The sequence below is a fragment of the Schistocerca piceifrons genome, chromosome X (genome assembly GCF_021461385.2).
Source record: "Schistocerca piceifrons isolate TAMUIC-IGC-003096 chromosome X, iqSchPice1.1, whole genome shotgun sequence".
NCBI lineage: Eukaryota > Metazoa > Arthropoda > Insecta > Orthoptera > Acrididae > Schistocerca > Schistocerca piceifrons.
In genome coordinates this window covers 396,643,448-396,668,172 of record NC_060149.1, presented here as the reverse complement: position 1 = coordinate 396,668,172, position 24,725 = coordinate 396,643,448, and the positions used below count along the sequence as shown (strand labels likewise).

General features: G+C 39.6%; 1 protein-coding gene across 1 annotated transcript in view; it reads left to right on the top strand.

Moving 5' to 3' along the window:
* The window catches only part of LOC124723147 (hemicentin-1-like), a 754,903-nt gene that overhangs the window by 632,270 nt on the left and 97,908 nt on the right, over window positions 1-24,725 (top strand). Inside the window, exons 46-48 of the mRNA XM_047248337.1 lie at window positions 4,492-4,630; window positions 7,251-7,382; window positions 9,687-9,816. Coding sequence (XP_047104293.1) covers window positions 4,492-4,630; window positions 7,251-7,382; window positions 9,687-9,816 — 401 coding nt within the window. The remainder of the gene's footprint in view (window positions 1-4,491; window positions 4,631-7,250; window positions 7,383-9,686; window positions 9,817-24,725) is intronic.

The following is a 24,725-nucleotide window of genomic DNA, read 5'->3' as shown; positions in this document are numbered from 1 at the left end:
AGCTGGACACCAGGTTAACCTCATCCAGTACTTGCAAACAAAATGCAGCGAATGCATCTAAACCCAAAATTTTACAGCAAAAAGTGAACTTATGACCAACAGAGTGATTCAGCACTTGACATACTTGTATTTTGCCCATAGAGTAATTCCCCCTCACAAAGGGATCTGTTGCTGGCTGTATTATATAATCTGCCACTGCAATGGGTGCAAACAGGAAGGATCCAACACTGGCAGGATTCCTGATTAATCAGGGAAACTAAAGTCTCTATATCCACCTGGAATTAGGTCATAATGTCAATTATATCCAACTCAATTAGAAGTTTATTAGGTACTTGGCCAGGTTCTGCTGAGACTGGAGCAAGTAAACATCAGTGCTTGGTCAGGTTCTACTGCCCACAGTCTATTGGCTAATACCAGTGCATCAGCCCATAGTACTGTTTTCCTTCTGTGACACAGTGCTGCTAAGTGCCCTTACTTGCAACAGGCACAGCATATGTCAAAAAAATGCCAACACTGGCAACAAGCATTGCTTGTCCAACAGTCTGGACAGGACTTATGTGTCAGTGGGGGTGAATCTGATGCTAGGGGAATCTTTTCTTATTATCTAAGAAACATGCTCTATGTTGAGACACTAAGCTAGATTGTGTCTGCTTATTAAGTCAGTTGAAATCTACTTGCAAACAAGAAACATTTGCCTGTGCGAAACTCACACTCTGAGTTCATCAAGGCAATTAAGTTATTGGCACCTGGCAATGCTGAGCTATTTGCCAACTATCTAAAAACCAACATTTAGAAATATGATTTCATAGCTAGAGTGTGGACCTCCCTGTTTGGTGTTAATCTAACAACTATGTATCTGATTACAGAATCAGCATATGAGACACTGTAATTCATATATTCAGACTTGCGTTTATGGGTGACACCTTGCAAATCCACTATCCAGGATGCATAAGTCTCATCACTACACTTTCTGTGTTGATTAAACTGCAGTCATACCATCCCAATATGAGTTTGATGGCAGGAATGCTCACTCAGCAAATTGCATTGTTCAGTAAATTCTCATGCCTGAGGGTCCATGTATGCACACAGCTTTTGAATAGTTTCTTAAAGACTACTACTACTGCTGCTATGCAACAGAGCTCTCTGGACTATGGGATCTGATACTGATAACGGGAAAACTTTTGATACATCAACACAAGTGACGGGGATTCTGGCACCTCTTGCTACCTTTCCTCAACGAAGTCAGCACAGGTTGAGCCATTTCCAGCACTAAATGATGATTAAAGTGAGAGGGTTTTAATATTAGTCAGTGATTTGGATTTCCCACTGTGTCGGAGTATCAGTTTCGAGAAAAGGCCAGAAATACTTGAGTTTCATACCATGGCTGCAGCTCACTCTCCTGGAGACCACCACTGCAGCCACAGATATATCACATAGGCCCATTGACTGAGTGAGAGTGCTAGTGAATATCATGGCCCCGCACTTGTCCCTCAGTCTCGGTATCTAATTGAAACATTTGATACATACCATTGATCAGTAGAGTGACTGACCATGCCCCTGTTTAAGTTTTCAATTCAGACTGCTTCCTGGACCATCTGTGTATACTTACGGTGACTTTTTCTGTGCTCTGGACTTTGCTTGTGGCTAGCTGTACATCTTCATCAATCACAAGAACCTCCTCTTTGTTCCATCAGTCACAGCATTCTCAACTGTGCAAGTGATCATAAACTGTGTTATACCTGTGAATAGAATAGAAAACTCAAGCATCATAGGTGTTAGATGTTGATGTGGTTCACACCCATACCATTGTGTAGTCCAAAATCATGAGACTAAACTTTATTCCCTCTAATGAATTAATTCTCTTTCTATTCCTGATGTAAATCTGCCACTCTGTGGGACGTCTTTAATGTTTCCATTTACATTCAACCTACAAACTTACAGCAGTACATTTTATTACGATATATATCTTGCCTTATATGTTAAATTTAGCCACTTCTGCTATCTTAGACTTCAATATATTCTATCTCAGTAACCATGCCATCTGTGTAATTAATGCTTTCACATTTCATGGTATCTGCATCTATCTTGTGCATCAACGAGCCTCACATACCGTATCCCGTAACTCAATAAGAAGATCCCTTTTCATATGTGGTATGACCACGGATGAAAGTGTCATCAACTCACGTACCACATTTTTGTAAGACTTATTTTAAATTAAAGTTGAGTTCATTTCTAACTACCACTCAGGTTTTGCACCATAAAATATACTTATGTTAATAGAACACTTTGTTCAGTTAGAATTAATATGTTTACAGTGTAGTAGGCTATAATGTGGTGATTGAATCCTTAGAACAGAATTGGTCTGACTTTGATCTTTATCAATATCTGCTAACACACCACTACTATCATTTTTGATACTTTATCTTAATTTTTTTAATCATAAATCCACTCTTGAGCACAGATGTCTATCAGTCCCATTTCTGATTTTTTTAAATAATGTAATGAGTTATGATATACAAATTCACAATATTTCTCTGTTGTCTTTAATGCTTGCATTACCAGAATAAAATGGAACAATAAGTTATTTTTTAGAATGAGATTTTCACTCTGCAGCGGAGTGTGCGCTGATATGAAACTTCCTGGCAGATTAAAACTGTGTGCCCGACCGAGACTCGAACTCGGGACCTTTGCCTTTCGCGGGCAAGTGCTCTACCAACTGAGCTACCGAAGCACGACTCACGCCCGGTACTCACAGCTTTACTTCTGCCAGTACCTCGTCTCCTACCTTCCAAACTTTACAGAAGCTCTCCTGCGAACCTTGCAGAACTAGCACTCCTGAAAGAAAGGATATTGCGGAGACATGGCTCAGCCACAGCCTGGGGGATGTTTCCAGAATGAGATTTTCACTCTGCAGCGGAGTGTGCGCTGATATGAAACTTCCTGGCAGATTAAAACTGTGTGCCCGACCGAGACTCGAACTCGGGACCTTTGCCTTTCGCGGGCAAGTGCTCTACCAACTGAGCTACCGAAGCACGACTCACACCTGGTACTCACAGCTTTACTTCTGCCAGTACCTCGTCTCCTACCTTCCAAACTTTACAGAAGCTCTCCTGCGAATCTGCCAGGAAGTTTCATATCAGCGCACACTCCGCTGCAGAGTGAAAATCTCATTCTGGAAACATCCCCCAGGCTGTGGCTGAGCCATGTCTCCGCAATATCCTTTCTTTCAGGAGTGCTAGTTCTGCAAGGTTCGCAGGAGAGCTTCTGTAAAGTTTGGAAGGTAGGAGACGAGGTACTGGCAGAAGTAAAGCTGTGAGTACCGGGCGTGAGTCGTGCTTCGGTAGCTCAGTTGGTAGAGCACTTGCCCGCGAAAGGCAAAGGTCCCGAGTTCGAGTCTCGGTCGGGCACACAGTTTTAATCTGCCAGGAAGTTTCATATCAGCGCACACTCCGCTGCAGAGTGAAAATCTCATTCTGGAAACATCCCCCAGGCTGTGGCTGAGCCATGTCTCCGCAATATCCTTTCTTTCAGGAGTGCTAGTTCTGCAAGGTTCGCAGGAGAGCTTCTGTAAAGTTTGGAAGGTAGGAGACGAGGTACTGGCAGAAGTAAAGCTGTGAGTACCGGGCGTGAGTCGTGCTTCGGTAGCTCAGTTGGTAGAGCACTTGCCCGCGAAAGGCAAAGGTCCCGAGTTCGAGTCTCGGTCGGGCACACAGTTTTAATCTGCCAGGAAGTTTCAAGTTATTTTTTATTTCTAGCACGGTAATCAGTCTTTGTTCTTTGGCTAGCAGGAGAAACAGTTCCAAGACATAAAATGATATGGGAATATTTATCATATCAAATTTTCAGAAATTTGAAGTGTTCAAGTCATCTGTAAAAGTCTTATCTTGAACTTTTGTCATTGTATTGAACTTTTCTTATGATTTAAAACAGACTAAATATAAAGAATGTTGTGAACTCTCTGTAAGAAAGGAAGGTATTCTCCCTATACCGGTTGTGTGTCACTTAACCACCTTTCTGAACATAAAAGATACAAACCTCCGAAGTAACTCAACAAAAACCATCAAAGAAACAATGGAAGGTTGGTTATGATACAGTTTATGAGGCTTGCTAGGACACCTCAGTTGGTAAAGCATTGTCTGAGAAGTGCAGACATCTGAGTGTGATTCTCATTTGCTCCATTGTTTTAATCAGCCAGATACATTCACAAACCAATGTATCTTAATACTGGATTGAGGAATTGTGGTATCATAAGAAAAAATGCTCCAGTTTTTTTAGAAAACGGTTTTATTTTCTTGTCCAAGGAAATATAACTTTATTAAACTGCTTTAATATTTTCTTCTTTTTTTAATCATAAAGTTTCATAATGAACTTTATTATTGCAAATATTTATCATTTAGTCCTTTGAAATGTTGATGACATTTTCCTCTAGTATTTAACTTTATTTAGTTAATTTTCAGTGTAAATATTGTGTAAACTTTTTTTTATTTTTAGGGTGGCTGGTTTCCATATTTAACATTTATGCTGTCTCCTATTTCTTGGAATGCAGCATATGAAGAGGACCAAGCAGACAATGGCTACTCACTCACACACGGAAAATTTAGACAACAGTCTCAAGTTGAATTTTCTTCTGGTAAGCAGTTAAGATAAGAAGTGTATTTGATCAGGTATTTGCTCATATGTTTGTACCAAATGATAGTCTTGCATAATAGGGATACAGGTGCACGCAGTTAACATATGTGTAAGTAGTATTATATGAGAGGCAGACAAATGAAAACCCAACACTTACCACAACAGGACCATGGAATGGTTCCATTCAAAAGCAATCACCAGATGTGTTAAGACATTGATCCAAGTGGGAGATGAAATTGGATGATCATTTCCTGTATTAAAGAACACAGTCAGCCACTGACTGATCTACAGTCACACCTCCTATTGAACATCCTTGTCTGGCTGAAACCAATGTCCATACATGTCTTTCTTGAAGTGACCAAATATGTGAAAATCACACTGTGAAAGATCCATATGGTACAGGGGATGTTGCAGTGTTTCCTGATCAAATTGCTGGAGCACAGCCTTTGTCTGATTGGCAGTGTGGGATTGGGCATTATTGTGCAACAGGATGGTTCCACCTGACAGCATTCAGACAGCCTGAGGGCAATGGTTGCTCCCACCTCTCCCTCACCAAAGAAATCCAAAGCTGTTCACACAGGTTTTCTGGTAAGGTCATGATGACCTTCTTTGATTGCAGGGGCCCTCTGCTCATCAAGTTCCTCGAGCATGAAATCGCAATCAGTGTGCAGTACTACAAAGACACTTTGCAGAAACTGTGACATGCCATAAAGTTAAAACATCCAGCATACCATTCTTCTCTTATGCCATATCCTTCAGTCAGATTACTCATCTAACTCCACATGCAGTTCATGATATTGTTTCATTTCTCTTGCATTATTTGTGTGACAGTGTGGTTCATCAGTCACTCTGTGTCTCAAAATGTAAACTTTTCATTTTGCTCTGTAGAATCTGCTTCAGTTTGTGTCCAGGACAATGGTGTGTTGGCAGTAAGGTGGAAAAGGTAATCTTTATTTATTTGCCATTGATCATTTTTCATGAAATAGGCTTCATAATATATAGATAACAGTAGTGTAGTGAAATCAAAGGGTACAACTACTATCTTAAGTACTAAAATCAACATTTTTCATTTGAAATGAAGTAGTACAACCATGTTAGATGTCCTTCTCTGTAGCTGAGTGGTCAGTGTGGCTGATTGCCATGTGGAGGTTCTGAGTTCAGTTGCCAGTACTGCCAACAGTTCTGCCTCAGTGGGAGAATGATCTTACTTAATAACCTCCCAAGTTCCCCTGCCCTTATCTGGAGCTCCTTTTATGTACTTCACACATGCTGCACTATTGGTTTGTAAGATCTTAGCTTTGTAATACTTTTTACTTCTAAGGTAAGCATTGTAAATCATATCCTTCTGCTCAGTCCTCCAATTACCACCACTTTAATAAATTCAATTTAATATGAGTGTTCTCTATAATTTCTTTCATTACTTTTATATACTAGTCAATCACATATATTTTTTTAAAGTTATCAAAATTATATTCGACTCCACCTCTTCATGTTTGACACTCATGTAAAATGTCCCAGTTTGTCTTCTTTACCTTGCCAAAAAAACCATGATGTGTTCCTCTCTCTGATCTCTTACACATGCCATATTAGACTCACTGGAATAAGCTTGTTGCCTATGATAGTTTTAAAGTAAACGTTTCAGGGTCTGTGAAATCTCCACCTGCTGGACAAGCCACATCTTCATCTCTATCTACTAACAATAATATTATCTATACAAGCATCATTATGTGTAGATCACTTCTTTGTGGAGTGCAAGTTTAAGGATCTTAAAACATTAAAAAATATTCTGGAATCTTGTTACTTTGAATTTGACATTTCAGTGTTAAAATCCCCACAGATAGCAACACTTGTTTTGAACACTGAGGCTGTGGTTTGGTGTTACTGATTGAGTTATGTATAGTGTGTTCTGGTATTTGTTACATTTCATTAATTATAAAACCTTGCATTTCACATGTTTTCTTACAAACGTTCAAAAATTTCATCTTTCCTTGTAGAAGCAGTTAGTGCCTTATGTAACTATAATATTAGCATTATAGTAATATTTGATTGTTAACATTGGTATCAGCTGGAGACAAAACCCAAGCAATTCTTCTGGCTTCAGAACTAGAGAGCTGAGGTACCAAGAAAGTGTATGGGTAAAGATAACCACAAATCTTGCCAAGACATCTTTAAATGACTAAGAATACATTAGATGTATTTCTTAATAGTGTTTGTAGATAGAAGTGAAAAACCAGTTCCAGATGAGGTGTTGTCTCCATATGACAATACAATTAAAAAAATTAATTCCATCTAAATGTTTTCTTTTTGACTAAGGTTCAGAATGCAGTACTACATTCTGACCTATAACAAGCTGTTGGTCTATGTAAAGAAATAAATGTGCAATCTCAGTAGATTCAACAGATAAAAGATATTAAATTGTCAACCAGTAAGACCATAATGTTACAGTCACTGTTCAGTGAGTAAATTATTTGAAACTTCAAATAAAAATAGAAAAATACATTACTTTGAGTGACAATTAACCAGGAACACATGTCCCTTTGTATAAGAATAGCTTTTTTAAGTTGTTTTTGCACATTTTTCACCAGTGATACCTTAACACATTGTTGCCAATTATTGTTTAGGTGAAGAACTAAAGCTGCGACACATAGGTCATGGCATAAGTGATGATGGGATATTACAAGTTGATATAGACATCGAGGGAGAAGTTCCAGTTGTTCAACCAGAAGCTGCTATACAGATCCAGCCATATGAAGGTAATCATGTAGTTGAACATATATTTATTACTGTAAAAAAGTAAGCCAAATTAACATTTGCAACAATTCTCCCGTTGTTATTACACAGAAATAATTTTTGTGCTCATTTTGTAGCTTTAAAAGAGGCCACAGTGCAGAGAACAATGATAGTTACTTTTGCCATATGAAAATTTGTTGGGGCCAGTTTGGCATAGCAAACTGTTACACACATTTACGTGACAGACAGTACTTGTTTACTCTGAGGATAAAACAGTGAGCTAATGTGCATCAAAAAAGGTGATTGTAAGTCAGCTTTATTTAGAAATCTTTGCCAGAACAGTTGGGAGGATTAAAATAACGGTTATCCTAAAGGCATTCAATCTATTTAAAACAACAATTCAGCTCAACACCATTTATAATGTTAATCATGCTACATCTTATCCCATTAAAACAGATGCGTAGTGGAAAAACAAACTTCCATCTTCACCAAACACCATCATGAGAATCAGAATATCTCAATGAATAAAATAACAAATTTGTTCATGAAACATATTAAAATGTTTAGACTAATTTTTTTTATTTACTTCCCTCGGTAGTCTTCTTGTCAACCACCATATCCATTGTGATCATGCAGTTCGTTGAACTGTGCGTTACTCTAGGTCAGCAATACTAGAGAAAGATTAGGCAAGATAGATCTGTCTGCGGTGACTAGGCTGTATGGAATAGTTTTATGTTATGGGATGAGTAGCAGCTGTGAGAGAGAATGCTAAGCTTAATGCAAACAGCTTTCCTTATGGAAGGTCATAACCACATGGAGGAGGAGTCCCAGGAAGGTGGATGACTGAAATGAGTCAGGCTAGCTATAACAAATAGGAGAGGAATTGTTGATATTCTGAAGGGATGATTGTAAGGCATACTTGCTCTGCACCCACATGATCAATCTTTTTGAAAAAATTAATAGTTTAAGATTTTATGTCATTGAAAATAATTAGTTTCACTGGTCAGGTTGGTATAAGCTAACATTATTTCAGTGCTAATAGATTTACCCACAGTTGTGTTTGTATGTGATTCTTTCAAAGATGGAATAACTATTAGTTGTAGTTAGTCAAAATTACCAGAAATAAAGTGATTTACTTGGAATCATCCAGGCACTGCAGGAGGAAGTTCTTGGTGGGGGCATGGGATTTGGGGATACAATTACATATTGGAGGTCGCATCAACTGTTATAAGCCGAGTAATATGCAGTAAAGAGACAGGAACTATGGAGAGCCCATGGTGGAAGTGATTGATGTCATTGGTATAGAAAGATACTCTGTGGAATGAATTGAAGGTGTAGGATGTGATTGTCCAGGGATTGGCAGGAGTAAGACGGATGTTTCAGGAAGTGCCTAAGGATTTGAAAAAAGGGATTGAAGAGGTCATACTGGACTTGTTTGTGGATGTTGTTGACAGAGGGCAGAACTAATCTATTAATGTGTATATGTGTGTGTGTGTGTGTGTGTGTGTGTGTGTGTGTGTGTGTGTGTGTGTGTGTGTTGTAAACTGCTATATCAGTAAATGTACTCATTAAAATAACTAGCAGGGTCTCCCAAATTCATACCAGGCTAGATCAGATTTACACATCATGACAATAAGATTGGCACTGATAATTGATCCTTATGTCAGAGAGGCAAAGCTTCTTAATTTAGCACCAAATGAATTGAAAATGCTGACTGAAGAAACTTTTAAAAAATAGTTTAAGCATTGGCTTATCCTGCTATGCTCTGATACCATGGAAGTGGCATGACAAGAAATTCAAACAATAACATTGTCTAAACCACAAGTGTAATGATAAATAGAACAGAACAGACAGACTACCATTTGTATTGTGGTAAGTTATTTTGTAACTATAGAGCAAAATATTTCGCAACAGTGCATAAATCTTTATGTGTAATTTCTCTATTGGTATTTGGTGAGACACTATTATATAAAAAACTGTCATATTTGCTACTTATTTCACTAATTATTTATTTTTGTGTTTTTTCAATCTTTAGGAGTGCAAAGACTGTTATGTTTGTAAACATGTTTGGACAATGTCCATTCATGTAAAATTATATGTTACAACCACAAACAAATAAATAAAATGTATGTGGGCCACTAAAAACAATTAACTTCACTATCTGAAGATGACAAGTAGATATGTAGTCAAAGCACTGGAGATTTTTATGAACATCATCAGATGCAATACCTGGAAGAACTCCAATAACTTTTACAACCTATTTTAATTTTTTAATTTTTTTATGTAAATGCCATGTTAAAACTAATATGTGAATCTCATAATTCCAGAGGATTACGTCCAAACTGGTCCTGATACACTGTATGCTGCGTCTTCAAATGTGCTTAAAATCAACGGACTGAAATTGCCTTATTCTTGGAACAACACAGTGCAATATGATAAATACAAAGGAAGAATGCCGTAAGTATCACAGTGACCAAAACACATTACATATTTAATTTCAACTGTGAATGAATGGCTACTTTGCTATTCCTCTACTGATTACACTATTTTCCCTCCTTTTCTACTACCTCCCCAACCCTTCTCTCTCTCTCTCTCTCTCTCTCTCTCTCTCTCTCTCTCTCTCTCTCTCTCATAAACACACACACACACACACACACACATTTGAAACTAAAATGTTTAGGAAAGGAACTGTTGCAATGATGAAGACTGTAGCAGTATAGCAACCATGAGTTTTATAAGTGCTTATCAATGGTCTCGTCCAGTCTAGATAAGAATTTTGACTGAGGTAAATGTATTGGAGATTTTTCTTGTAAATTGAGTAGTATTGTCTTTCCAGCACAATATTAGTCATTGCTACTGACATGTACTTAGTGAAAATAGTGTGTTTCTTTTTACGTTTGGAACGTTAAGAAGATTTGTGTTGACCCTTCCAGGGAATCTTGTCACCCACTATACAGTGTGTCTCAAAAGAAAGTTTGAATTTAGTGGATCAAAATTAAATAGAGGTTGAAGTCTATGGAAGATTTTATGAACTTGCAGTAAAGTTGCATTGGAATTGTGCTGTGGCTCCGTCTTGCTGAAACTATGTTCTTTGGTTATAATCAGGAAAGTTCTGCAGTTCAGGCACCAAAAAGTCATTTTACATTTTCACGTAATGTTCTGAATTCACTGTAACTGCACGGCTGCTCTCATCCTCAAAAAAGTGCTGGCCAATTATTCCTTGAGAACACATTGCAGCCCATTTAGTAACTTTTGTGAATGAAGAGGTTTTTCATGCATCTGTTTAGGATTCGTTCCACTCTTGTAGTAGCAATTTTCCTTACAGGTGTGACTGTTCAGGTGAAAATGAGCCTCATCAGAAAACAAGATGTTGTTAAATGAAGGGCACTTTGTCACATTATTAATGAATTGCGCCATCAGTTTAACATCTTTTTGCAGAATTTGGTGCAGTGATGATCTATGAACATTTAAAGAACTTGCATGCTTATGAATGGGTAGATTAGGATTGTCATGAACAGACATATTTACACTGTCCATGGATTCGCCCATTTCTCCTCACATATTTTTATCCATTTCTGGGTAAGGGGAACACTTCGGGCATTGTTTACATTATGCTGTACATGATCACTGCAAAATGTCCTCTGTACTACAGTTGCAGAATCACTGTTTTTATAAAATTCTCACACATGAAATGCGCAAGATACAAGCAATGAATGTATGTCCCCACTCTCCTCTGAGTTTTTGCAAATCTGCAGACAGCTCTTCAAATATAAACTTTCTTTTGAGACATCCTGTATAAAAATTTTGACTGTTGCCTATAATCTCCCTGTACATACATGGAATTAGCATTCCCATACACAAAAAATTTTAATTATTTAAGAATAAGCATTTTAAACATTCACAGTTTGTTTGTAATTCCTTTAGTCAGAAAAATGGTTGTATGCAGCTCTCCACTCTAGTCTATTTTGTGCAAGTCTCTTCATCTGTCTATAAATACTGCAATCTACATCCACTATAGTGAAGCCTTTGTCTCTACCTGCAGTTTTTACACACCAAACTTTCCCCATTGCCAAACTGAGCAGTCTTTGATGTCTCAGGATGTGTCCTAGAAATCAGTTTCTTCTTTAGCCAAATCAAACCATAAATTTATATTCTCCCCCATTCACTTCAGTACCCCTTTATTAGTTATCTGATGAACCCATCTAATTTCAAAAACTTCTATCATCTTCTTTTCTGTTCTATTTATTATCCATGTTTCACTTCCATACTAAACTACACTCTGGCAAATAGTTTTAGGAAAGATTCCTGTACACATACACCTATCTTGGATGTTAAAATATTTCTGTTTTTCAAATATGCTCTTCCTGCTATTGCCAGTCTGCATTGTATATCCTCTCTACTAGGAACACCATCAATTATTTTGCTGCCCAAATAGCAAAACTCATCTAGTGCATTCAGTGTCTCATTTCCTAATCTACTTCCCTCAGAATTGTCTGATTTAATTTATCATTCCATTACTCTTGCTTTACTTTTGTTGGTGTTCATTTTATAACCTTTTTTCAATACACTTTCCATCTCAGAAAGAAATAATTAACTTCTACACATGAAACCTAACTACCTCATCACTTTTAAAAATTAAGCTGTAAGAATTAGAGTATGGTTAAGCCAGTGGGTAGTCCCAATTCATTAATTTTTCTGTAGACTCAGCTTCAGTCCTGAGAAAAATAAGTGTAATCCTGTACAATCTGCACTTCCCATGGTCTCTCATAAATATCCTGTCTTCATCTGAAATAACTTTAGCAGAATTTATACTTACAGCACATTGAATGAGACTGATACCGCTGCAGAATGTTACGTGTCAGTTACTACTTTCATTCACCCTAAATCTCTCCACACCATTCTTATGTTGTGGCCAATCATCACGCTGAATATTTTTGGTGAGTGACCTGACTAAGAACACATATTTCGCTCAAGCGTCCAATGTAAAACTGTTGTATCAAGAAACACCAGGAAACACACAACAATAAAACAGATACAGTTTATCTGGTCACAGATTGACATAAGAAAGAATACAATGATAGTAGTTTATACAGTGTGAACCCATTTAACAACTGAGGGCCCAGAGGCATGTGCATTCTCTCTTAATGATGCTATCCCTGTTGTGAATACATTTAACAACTGAGGGCCCAGAGGCCCTTGCATGCCCTCATAAAGATGCTATCCATGTCATGAACATATTTAATAACTGAGGGCCTGGAGGCCTGTGCATACCCTCACCTACATCTACATCTACATCCGTACTCCGCAAGCCACCTGACAGTGTGTGGCGGAGGGTACTTTGAGTACCTCTATTGATTCTCCCTTCTATTCCAGTCTCGTATTGTTTGTGGAAAGAAAGATTGTCTGTATGCCTCTGTGTAGGCTCTAATCTCTCTGATTTTATCCTCATGGTCTCTTCGCGAGATATATATAGGAGGGAGAAATATACTGCTTGACTCCTTGGTGAAGGTATGTTCTCGAAACTTCAACAAAAACCCATACCGAGCTATTGAGCATCTCTCCTGCAGAGTCTTCCACTGTAGTTTATCTATCATCTCCATAATGCTTTTGCAATTACTAAATGATCCTGTAATGAAGTGTGCTGCTCTCCATTGGATCTTCTCTATCTCCTCCACCAATCCTATCTGGCACGGATCCCACACTGGTGAGCAATACTCAAGCAGTGGGCGAACAAGTGTACTGTATCCTACTTCCTTTGTTTTTGGATTGCATTTCCTTAGGATTCTTCCAATGAATCTCAGTCTGGCATCTGCTTTACCGATGATCAACTTTATATGATCATTCCATTTTAAATCACTCCTAATGCCTACTCCCAGATAATTTATGGAATTAACTACTTCCAGTTGCTGACCTGCTATATTGTAGCTAAATGATAAAGGATCTTTCTTTCTATGTATTCGCAGCACATTACACTTGTCCTCATTGAGATTCAATTGCCATTCCCTGCGCCATGCGTCAATGCACTGCAGATCCTCCTGCATTTCAGTACAATTTTCCATTGTTACAGCCTCTCGATATACCACAGCATCATCCGTAAAAAGCCTCAATGAACTTCTGATGTTATCCACAAGGTTGTTTATGTATACTGTGAATAGCAATGGTCCTACGACACTCCCCTGTGGCACACCTGATATCCCTCTTTCTTCAGAAGACTTCTGTCCGTTGAGAATGACATGCTTCTTACTTTGTTCATTAAATGACTGTGGGAAACTGTATCAAACACCTTGCGGAAGTCAAGAAACGCAGCATCTACCTGGGAACCAGTGTCTATGGCCCTCTGAGTCTCATAAAGGTGCTATAGACATCAGTGTCGCAGATATATCATGACAGACCTGGTGATGCCATTTGGTGTCATGGCTGCCCCTGGCAGCTGCCTCATGTAGTTGTAGGCATACTGTTATGTCAGCAAGTGTATGATTGCTGTAAAGCCCCAACTAATATCAGGGCTGTGGGTATATTAACTGGTGGGGTACTACACTCCTTCATCTTCATGGGGGAAAAGACCAGGCATCGCTGTCCATGATGCTGTGATGGAAGAGATGTCTGTGGTATCCATAGTGGTGCCAGATGTGGCAGCCAAAGGTACAAGACTTTCCCGATTCACCCAGACCAATACGTACACATGAAAGTGAGTGGGACAAGGACACCCCTGCCAAATGTGGACCCCAGGGTGACAGGTGGACAGTATTGGCAAGAGGGGTGGAGGAGCCATCTGGACATAAGAGACCATGATGAGGGGTGCCATCACAGGCAATGATGTTGGAGGACTGGACTTTTGTCGCCACTGATGACAGCACCTGCTCACCATTGCTGGAGGCACCAGCACTGGTTGCAGGATGCAATCCCACTGTTATTACTGACAAATCCCCAATAACTGGGGTAGGTGGACATGACCAGGCCTGCACAACCCCCAGAACAGCTAGGACTGACAAAGAATGAGGCATCAGGCCCATGGTCCCAGCAGGGACCCCTGCAGACTCCTGAGACACAACTGGTTCTGGTGTCACACTACAAGCCGATCGTCAGTGTGAACCATGAAAATGTGGGAACCTCACCAGCTGTGGATGACAGTCAGAATCCAGTGAGGGTTCCATCCAAACACCCTGGCTCAGACTGGTGTGCTGGACACAAATGTTGATGACAAAATCAGCGCCACTGGGGAACACTTGCCCGACAGTAACTGGTTGAGCAGTTTCCATGGCTGAAATCCGTGCAGGAGCTCAGTGAGATTTTTGGCCCCAATTAGCATTGTTCTATAAAAGCTTAAAAAATATGAGAGCCTTCTTGGTCAGGATCTTTTCTACATACTTATGCATCTGCATCTTAAATGTTTGGACAAGGCAGTCTGCCTTAGTGTTCGCCTGGGGAAAGAACGGAGGTACCATGACATGGCTAATGACATTGTGTGTGATAAAGTCCTTGAAACACTGTGCTATGAACTCAGGACCATTGCATGAAACCAGGGTGTAAGGCAAGCCTCGTATAGATAATATCTTTGACAAGGCCTTGACAGTCACATCTGCTGTCACAGGTGGACAATGAGTGACATAAGGAAAATGAGAAAAAGCATTAATTGCCAATAATCATAAACTGACTAAAAAGCACCAGAGAAATCAATGTAGACTCTTTCCCAAATCTGTGTAAGGGCCAACCAAGGCAAAAAATGGTGCACAGTACCACCTGATGACCCGAACACTTGTGGCTGGCCACTACAAAATGTTCCACCTCCCAATTGATGCCCAGCCAAAACACATGGCTGTGTGCCTACAGAGTTAAGCATGAGAGATCCCCCAGTTAGCCTGATGTGACAAGTAGAGGCCCTCCTGCTGCAGAGCTACTGGAACTAACACACAGGGAGTAAAGACTTCTGTTGACTTAGAATAATGGCATCCTAAAGGGAGAGAGGATGGCGCAAAGGATAAAAGTTCTGAAGTGGGTCTGTAGCCTGGTCCAGTAGGTGGTTGGCCCACCCCATAGGACCCTGCTGAAGTGCCAGACTCACACTTGCAGCAGAGGGAGTACAGGAGCTAGTGATGGGAAAGGCATCCACTGTGTGCCTCTCCTCCGTATCCAGTTGAAAACAAAGTAGTTCCTCCTGTCCAAATGAGGGTTCATGGGCCTTGGGGAGCCAGGACAAGACGGAGCATCCATGTTTGCATGTTGCAACATGGGATGAAAATTGACCTCATAATTATACTGGAACAAAACCAGAGCCCAACACTGAAGACGATGAGTGGCTTTGTCTGGTAAGGACACTGACAGGTTAACAAGGAAACAAAGGATTTATAGTCAGTAACTGAATGACATTTTGCACCATAAAAGAACACATGAAATTTTTTAAGGTATAGAAAATAGTACCACCTCCATAGCTGTGGGCTCTGCGTAGATTGCTGTCATGTGGAGGACCCGGGTTCCATTCTCAATACTGCCAAGGATTTTACCTTCATGGCAGGTTTGGTCTGGAGTGCACTCAGCCTCGTGATGCCAATCGAGGAGGTATTTGACCAAGTAGTAGTGACTCCACTGTCTGGAAATTCTGAAAAATGGCAGGGAGAATGGTGTGCTGACCACACACCCCTCCTACTGCATTCACACGATGTCACCATACAAAGGATTACACAGCAGACAGTAGAATCCCATGGGCCTTGACAGCCTGGTGAGAAGTTCATTTTATATACAATAGCAAGAGTTTCTTTTTACAGCTAAGTTAATGTTGCTGAGCTGAGTTGAGTGTTTTTAGTGCAAAGGCAATAGGCTGTTTGTACCCATCTGAATGGCAATGGGTTAGGACAGCCGCACCCTATACTGCGATGTGTCACTGGCCAAGACCAGATGCTTGCCAGTTTGAAATGTTTCAAGACAAGGCATAGAATGAAGATTATACTCAAGCTACACAAAAACATGGTCACAGGCATCACACCAAACAAAAAGAGTGCCTTCCTGAAGCAACACATGCAAGGAGTTGGCGATAGTAGCTGCTCTGTGAATAAACTTGTGATAGTATGCCACTGTCAAGGAATGCCTGAAGTTCTTATAGATTAGATGGATGGGGCAAAGCCATAACAGCAGCAACAGGTTGTTCCATGGGGCACACATCCTGGCAGGAAATTTCATGACTCAAATAAACAATGGAGGGTTGTAAAAAGCAAGACTTTTGGTTACATAAGTGATCTTCCATGGTAGCACCTGTCATGACCATATCATCAAAATAGTTGATGATCCAGTGAGGGACAACCATCATAACCTGTTCTAAAAAACATTGAAAGATGGCAGGCACACTGGGGACCTCAAAAATTTGCCACTGATACTGATACAGACCAAAGGCATATTAACCAAAGCAACTGTTAAGATGACTTGTCCAACAGAATCTGAAGATAGGCTTTGGCCAATTCAGTTTTCAAAAAGAATTAGCCCCCAACCAACTTTGTGAGCAGCTTCTCTGCACAAGGCGGGGGGTAAGTGTCTATGACTGACTGTGTATTACCAGTGACCTGGAAGTCACGACACAGTTGAATCTGACAGTTGCTTTAAGATCACTAGGGCCATAGCCCATTCACTTTAGAAAATCAGTCTAATCACTCCCAAAGATGTTAGTCAATCCATCTCTGTTTTAACCCAGGCATGTGAAGCTACTGGCAGTGCTCATGTCCAAAAAAAGCAAGGGTGGGTGGAAAGCTTGAGCATGATGTGTGCTGTGAAACTGCGTACACAGCTTAACCCCAGGGTAAACTGATCCAAAAACTCAGAACATAAGGAATCCAATTCATGATTGGTCTGACACCAGATACACCACATCCACAATAAAGAAACCAAAAGTAGCAAAGGCATCTAACCCAAACAAATTTTCAGTGTTTGCATTGTTAACCACTGAGTATGTAACAGAATGGACAACTGATTTGTAAACTGTGTTGGCTGTGAATTGGTTGTGAATAGGAATCTGGTGTTTTTATGGCTTTCCAAACAACTCTCAATACATGCCAACAGTTGGGACCCTAGGCTGCCATACGACTTTGAATTTTGCAGGGACATGGCAGCCCCCATGTCAATTTGTAACATGACTGGCTTATCCATTACCCACACTTCAATGAAAAGTTTGTTCTGGCCTGCAGACAGTGGCGAACAATCATAAAATAGTATGAATGTTGGTGTCCATCAGTTCCTGCAATGATTCCTCGGGAGTGGCAGGTATTGACATACCACTGCTATGTAACCTTTTTCTTTACATTTGTGGAAAGAGGTCTATGGCTTATAGCAGACTGCCCACTCATGCTGTACAAAACAAGAAGGGCCTGAAGGAAGTAGTGTTCCAAGCTTCAAATTGGTGGTCCACAATGTGGGAGACCTTCAATGAATAGGCAGTATTTAAAATCTCTCCTAACATAGGGTCCTCAAACTGAAGGGCATGTTGACACACCTCCCTATTTGGGACTGAACAACTGATTGCACCTCTGACCAAAATGTCTGAACAGTACTCCTGAGACTTAGCCATGACGAACCGGCAGCTGAGGTTGTGAAGCTCAGTTGTCAAAGTTTGGTACAATTGCTGCAGCTGTTTGTGATGTTGGTAGAATCCAACACCCACAGTGACTGCATGCATGCACTTCTGCTGATAGGAGGACAGCAAATTACACATATTGTCAAAAGAAAGCAATGCTGCTTCTTGCACAGGAGCTAACTGGCCCAGTAAGTGATGCATACAAGGGGGTACCCACAGTAAGAAAGAGCCTTACAGACCTCCATCTCGACCATCTGGAATGCCGTGAAATGTTGCCAAAGCTGCTTCTCAAAAGTATCTCAGTCTTCAATGGATTCATCGGAATGCCATGAAATGTTGACAAAGCTGCTTCTCAAAAGTATCTCAGTCTTCAATGGATTCATCAATTGGGGTGGAGGTGTGGGGGAGACACAGCAGGGTGTGAACAACTGACAGCTGAGTCCAGGTCAATTTAGCCAACATCCAACACAGCCATATGCCCCTGTTATTGTTGTAGAAGTGATCTGAACAAAGCCTCCATAGAACAGCTGAATGGTAGGGAGAAACTGCAGAATCTGAAACAAGTGAAAATTTGACACTCATTGTAGCTACTTGTGTTCTAACATGGAACACAAGGAAACATATGGCCATAAAAGAGATATAAGCTATTGGGTCATGGAGTGACATTGAAAAGAATACAATGAAAGTAGTTTATATGTCACAAACACATTTAAAAACTGAGGGCCCGGAGGCCCCTGCATGCCCTTATAAAGACACTATCCACGTCAAGTGACAATGGAGTACTGCTGCACACACACAGCTGATGGTGGCCAGTGACCAAGCTGCCTCTGACGGCTGCCCACTGTAGTTACAGGCATGCTGTTTGAATATCGACACATGCTACACTTGCCATAGTGGCCTGACTTGCAACAGCTGTGGGCAGTAGGTGTAGTAAGCAGTGTTTTACGATGAAAACTGTACCTCCTCTTTCATCTACCCTTTTCCATAAAAGGTAAATTACTTCTCAGACACTATCACCTTTACCTCCTCTGTAGAACATATTATCATAACGGTCTGATGTCTTTTAGCATCTGGTTCAATTCTGAACAGTCTTTGAGGTACAGTAGCTCACTAATTTTTATAAAAAAAAGTGCAGTCATATGGGATAGCATCCAAAATTTCCAACAGGCCAAGAATATCTTGGTAGAGAGAATGCAGCACATTATATTGGATAGAGACATGTTGGAAATAGTAGTAATAGAGAAGTCTAAGAAACTGACAGATATAGTGCCCAAAAGGGACTCCATTCTGGATTTGAAATGGGAAGAGGGCAACGTTTTGTTAGAAGAATTCAACAAAGCAGCCATCTCAGTCTACACTTAAGAGAATTGCCATTGAGGAAACTGTAAGTGCTGTTGAAGCATCCTTGTTTTCTCTTCCAAAGGTGCAGGCCAAAGAAGTAACACAGGATGTGTCGAGAATTCTATGGCAATCAAAACCACCCAAAAGAAACATATCAACACAGGAAAGGAAACTTTGTAATGACCCCAAGAGAAATGGTTCAAATGGCTCTGAGCACTATGGGACTCAACTTCTGAGGTCATTAGTCCCCTAGAACTTAGAACTAGTTAAAACTAACTAACCTAAGGACATCCATCACACACATCCATGCCCGAGGCAGGATTCGAACCTGCGACCGGAGCGGTCTCGCGGTTCCAGACTGCAGCGCCTAGAACCGCACGGCCACTTTGGCCGGCCCCAAGAGAAATGAAAGCATTATGGTGACGAAAGCAGTAAGAGGAATACCACAGTTGTTATGGATGCTGAGGATTAGCACAAGAAGATAGAACAATTATTAGCTGATCCTGTGTACTGCAAGTTAAAAAGCACTCTGAAGAACAGAATCATTTTTAAAGTGAAAAATCTGTTATCAAACTCCAGAATGGATAACTCTATTACTAAGAATCTAATGCTCTGAATACCAGTCTCACCTGGAATGTGGACCACCCAAGAAGGACAAAGAATCATGTCCTTTGAGACCAGTGTGAATGAGGTTAGTTTATCTGGAAAACTGAGACATCTATTTCGAAAAACAAATAGTTTTGTCAGCAAAGACTCACAACATTGTTTTAGAAATGACACATGCAGTAAGCTATTCACAAGTGATATTCTTGTAAGCTTCGGTGTGGCATTTTTATTCGCTAATGCCTGATTACTGGGTACAATGTAGAATATAAGGTAAAAAGTTGCTCCATACGTTTGTGACTTGATTGAATTATGTCTTTGATTGAGTTATTTTAAATATAGAGGTGAATTTTATGAACAGTCTGACAGTGTTGCTACGGGCACACCCTTGTCGCCATTAAGAGCTGCATTTTTTATGAACATTTTGAGCAACAGGCATTAAGTAATGCTCCTTTAAAGCCTTCCTGTTGCGTCTGCTATATGGATGACACACTTTTTATGTGGTCACACAGTGAAGAAGAGTTTCATGAGTTCCATATTTTCTTAAATAGGATTAACTTCAAAAGTCTCTGACTGCTAGATGTGTAGGAACATAGAAGATCTGACAACAATCCAGGACACAAAGTGTATAGAAATCCTGTTAACACAAATAGGTATTTAGATGCCATGTCACAATGCTAGGTATTTAGGTGCCATGGCGCATCAACACCCAGCCCAGAATCAAGCAGTGCTCGACACAATGTCTTCACTTGCCTTTTGTAGCAGTGATGACAACGGCTTGGTGTCAGAGTTGGATTTCTTAAAGAAGACAATGTTTGTGATAGTTAGTCCATAGACAGGGCTTTTAAGAGAAATATTAATTATGCTAATGGGAATAGTGAGGAACTGCCTAGTCACTCTGTTTAGCTACCTATTTTGGGGGATCACTGGCTGCATAAGTGGAATTCTACAGAAAAATCATATTCAGGCCACTTTCTTCAGTTAAAATAAAATAAAACACTTTTTCTGATGCAGAATGGATGCAACTATTTCTGATGCAGAATGGATGCACCTGATTACATTCACATCGTGAGCATCAATGAAATCACGTGTAGCTGTGGAAAAGTGTATAGAGGTGAAATATGAAGGACTGTTAAAGAATTTTTAAGGAACACAAATGCCACATGCAGCTAAAACAAAGTGTGAAATCTGCAGCAATGAAACATCACAAAAACTGTGGCCTTGACATTGATTTCCGCAGTGTACATGTGCTGGCTAAGGATACCAATGCTTATAGAATAAAAGTTTGAGAAGCATGTTACTTCAATAGAGAGAATGGTTATAGGTTTCTGGCATCGTGGCTCCCCACTGTCATGGAGTGAATACACAGCCATGGTTTGTGGGCAATACAAACAAGAAAAACCCTTTCTATCCAAAGACCGCCAAGGGCAGACACAGGAATTTTACCAAATAAAGCCTCTTCTCCAGCATAAGAGCAGAAAACTCCCCTTCTATGAAAGCACACGACCCTGGCCTCTGACAGTGTTCAGTCAGCTCAGTACATTACAAGATCCAGAAGAAAATCCCAGCAGAAGGATTGAAATGTCAGTCATATAGAAGAAAAATGACATGGTCTAACAACCCAGAAGATTTTAACTCAAGATACATTTTAATCCAGCCTGCAAAATGACAGAAAATACTTCCTGGAGGTTCAACATATGCTCCTCCTGAGTTTGTCCTCTGACCACTACAACACTCACATAATTAATGCATTGTGGGATATTGGCAACAATTTGTTCTAAAAGTTTCTGAAATATTGTTGATGCACTAGCAATGCTGAAAGGTAATCTGACCTGTTATATCAATAGAGATCATAAGGACTGTTGACTGCCAGAATGGTTTTTGAAACCTTGTCCAGAGAATGTTGAAAACAAGACTCCAAAATATAAATCTTAGAGAAATACTGACTCCCTGTCAATTTTTAAAATAATTCATCAGAGAGCAGGAGTAGTTAGGAGTCTACAATTGTCTGAGGATTTACAACATAGAAGTCCCCAAAAAGGTATGACACGCTGTTTGGTTTGCAGGAAATAACTGTAGGTGATATCAATTTACTGAAAGGAATCAGGGCAGCATTTTCAACATTTCTAAGTGAACCAAATCTACTTTAATCTTGTACCACTAGGCTAAAGGTATCAGGTGGGCTTTGAAAAATTTTTGTGCTGCTGGTGCTTTTAATCTAATGTGGGCAAAAAAATTTGAAGCCGTTCCTAGGCCTGGAGAAAACAAGGGAGCATATTGGAGACACGAAGAATCCATGCCTGCGCATGAAACAATACTGTAGGTGCTTGGACCATGTATTGGACAGAAAACACAAATCCAGGTCAAAAATATTTTTTACTTATGGCTGTGCTACTACAAAGAAAGGAATGTTTCTGTTTACTTGCTTGTATTTTAATTCCAAAACTACCTGGCTTAGTATCAGAATTTCATGATGAGCATAAGTCGACAGCTTCATTGCTATTGATTTTAATTTCAAAGCCTCCAGTCAGAGATATTTTTGCTGATTAATTGAGACTGAAGTCTCTATACAAAAATGAACAAAATGGAATACTGCAAACAATTGCTGCCAGTGTAAGATGTCATGATGCCATCCTTGATTCTGTGATGTCACTTATTTTTATCAGTGCACTCAACTGCTGATGGCATAGCTGGATCTGACAATCAGTTGCTATAAACACAGATGGCTGACAGCATCATAACGTGGGCTACTACATTAAGCATGTATAGAAAAATGATAAAGACAACTGGCACAGCCTGCAAAAATTTCACTGAGGCTGGGTGGAAAAACTGTCAAGGCACTGGGTTTGATTCCTACCTAGCAGAGAATGAGCCACTCCACTGCTGTTTGGACTGCATGAAATTTTTTGCAGTTTCATCCCCAGATGGACTAGGTCAGCCAGTATTTGCCAGCTTAGGTGACAGTTCTGACATCTCACAGTCTGTAGAAATGGAAGCCTGAGCTGCATGGGAAATTTCAAAGAGCCTAGCTATATGCAAAACTTCAGAGAAACAACATTTCTCAAATATGCTTAACTAGATACATGCAGTCTGTCTGGCCTCATAATGTTTTTTATCACATAGCTCCTCATTATTTCACAAAAATTAAGTAAATTGTCAGCTGAATTATACTATAAGTAAATTTAGTACTATTCACCATGTATGAAGGCCTTGTTGCTTAGATTACCTAAAATAAACATGAAATACAATGAGTATGTCATGAGTCTTAAAATGATTATTAATACTGTTACACCAGTACAGTTTTCATGAAGGTAAATGAAAGATTGCAGGAAATGTAACTGAAGGTAATCATCAAATAAAATGAAAATATTAAATCCCAGCACTTTTGCACAGTCAAAGCATATCTTTCTACTGCATTCCACGTAAATTGGTCGACCACATTCAGTGTATTTGCACACTGTTTACCTTTTCATGAACCCAGGACACTCCATATATGTCTTCCGCTTTTCCATTCTGTCACTTGGTATGCCTGTAACATGTCATCATAAAAAAATCTCCAATAATTGAGATTTAATAGGCCTTTGCACCAAAATTTGATTTTTGGCTGTTAGTTCAGACACTCATTCTTCAAAATGTTAAACGAACATGTTTTTCTTGCTCCTCCAGCCTCACATTGTACCCATTTGAAATTATTTTTGCCACAAAGTTACTGTGTTTGCTGTGAGGAATTATTTTAAGTACAGATCACTCCAGGCCAGTCTACCAATAAAGTACTTCCTTCACTTGTATCTCTCTCTGTTTCATAGTGACCATCAGCTACCACAGACTCAGGATCAGCATTAACATCATCAAAAATGTCATAGTTGTTCCCATTTTCCTCTCACCTATATCATATGACTCTCTTCATAAATAGCTGAAAAATAACCTAAATTCGCGCATGTAATAAATGGTTACAAAATAACAAAATATGAAAAATAAGTTGAAAGCAAAAGCTGTAGTAATTAGAAACATGTGGTCTATTGGACTTATGTAATTAAATTGCATAATGTGAAACATATGGTATTCTAGGCATCCAGTTTCACACTCAGCTCTAAATAAGATAGTTGTATCCTTGTGACTCAAAAACTTAATCTATGCCACAATAAATAAATATGATAGTCCACAAGAACATGTAAACTTGCATTCTCTATTAACACCTTGTAAATAAGTGATCCATCATGCCTAACTCTATGATATTGCTTTACAATGTTGAAGAAACTTTAACTGAGCAGCCATCACATGATTTTTTTGTAGCAAAATGTTGACTTAAAAGTGAGTGAATGGTGGTAAGCGACAAAACTGATGGACCATATAAAGGCCCAAGTTTTGCACAAAAAATAAAGCTTTAGGTTAATAGATAATAGAAAGAGTTGCTATTCCTCTGGATACTTAATGTCACTTGCCTGGAAATGAACAAACTCTGCCTCTTTTATTGTACCTCAAACTCTGCCTCTATTTATTGTATCTCAAACTCAGTGCCACGCACATGCGTTTAAGTAATTCATGACTGTTGAAAAGCGAAAGCGTGTTAAGACTGCTGATGAGAGGGCATGGAATGTTGAAACTGAAGAGCTCTTTGCTCCTGACAAGTCAACAGTGGTTTTTTTTAAAAAAAATACTACAATAGCAGAATTTCATGGGAGCATAAAGACACTATTTTGAAAAATGTGCAGAGTTAAAAGCATAAGGGCAACATAATAAAGCTGTGCAGTTTTCTAATCAAGTTGACAGCCTTCAACTAGCAGAAACCTTGAAGATGCCAAAAAGAAAAGTGACGGTGGATATCTGGCCCAAAGGACTGTGGAAACATTTCTGAAGGCCAACATCT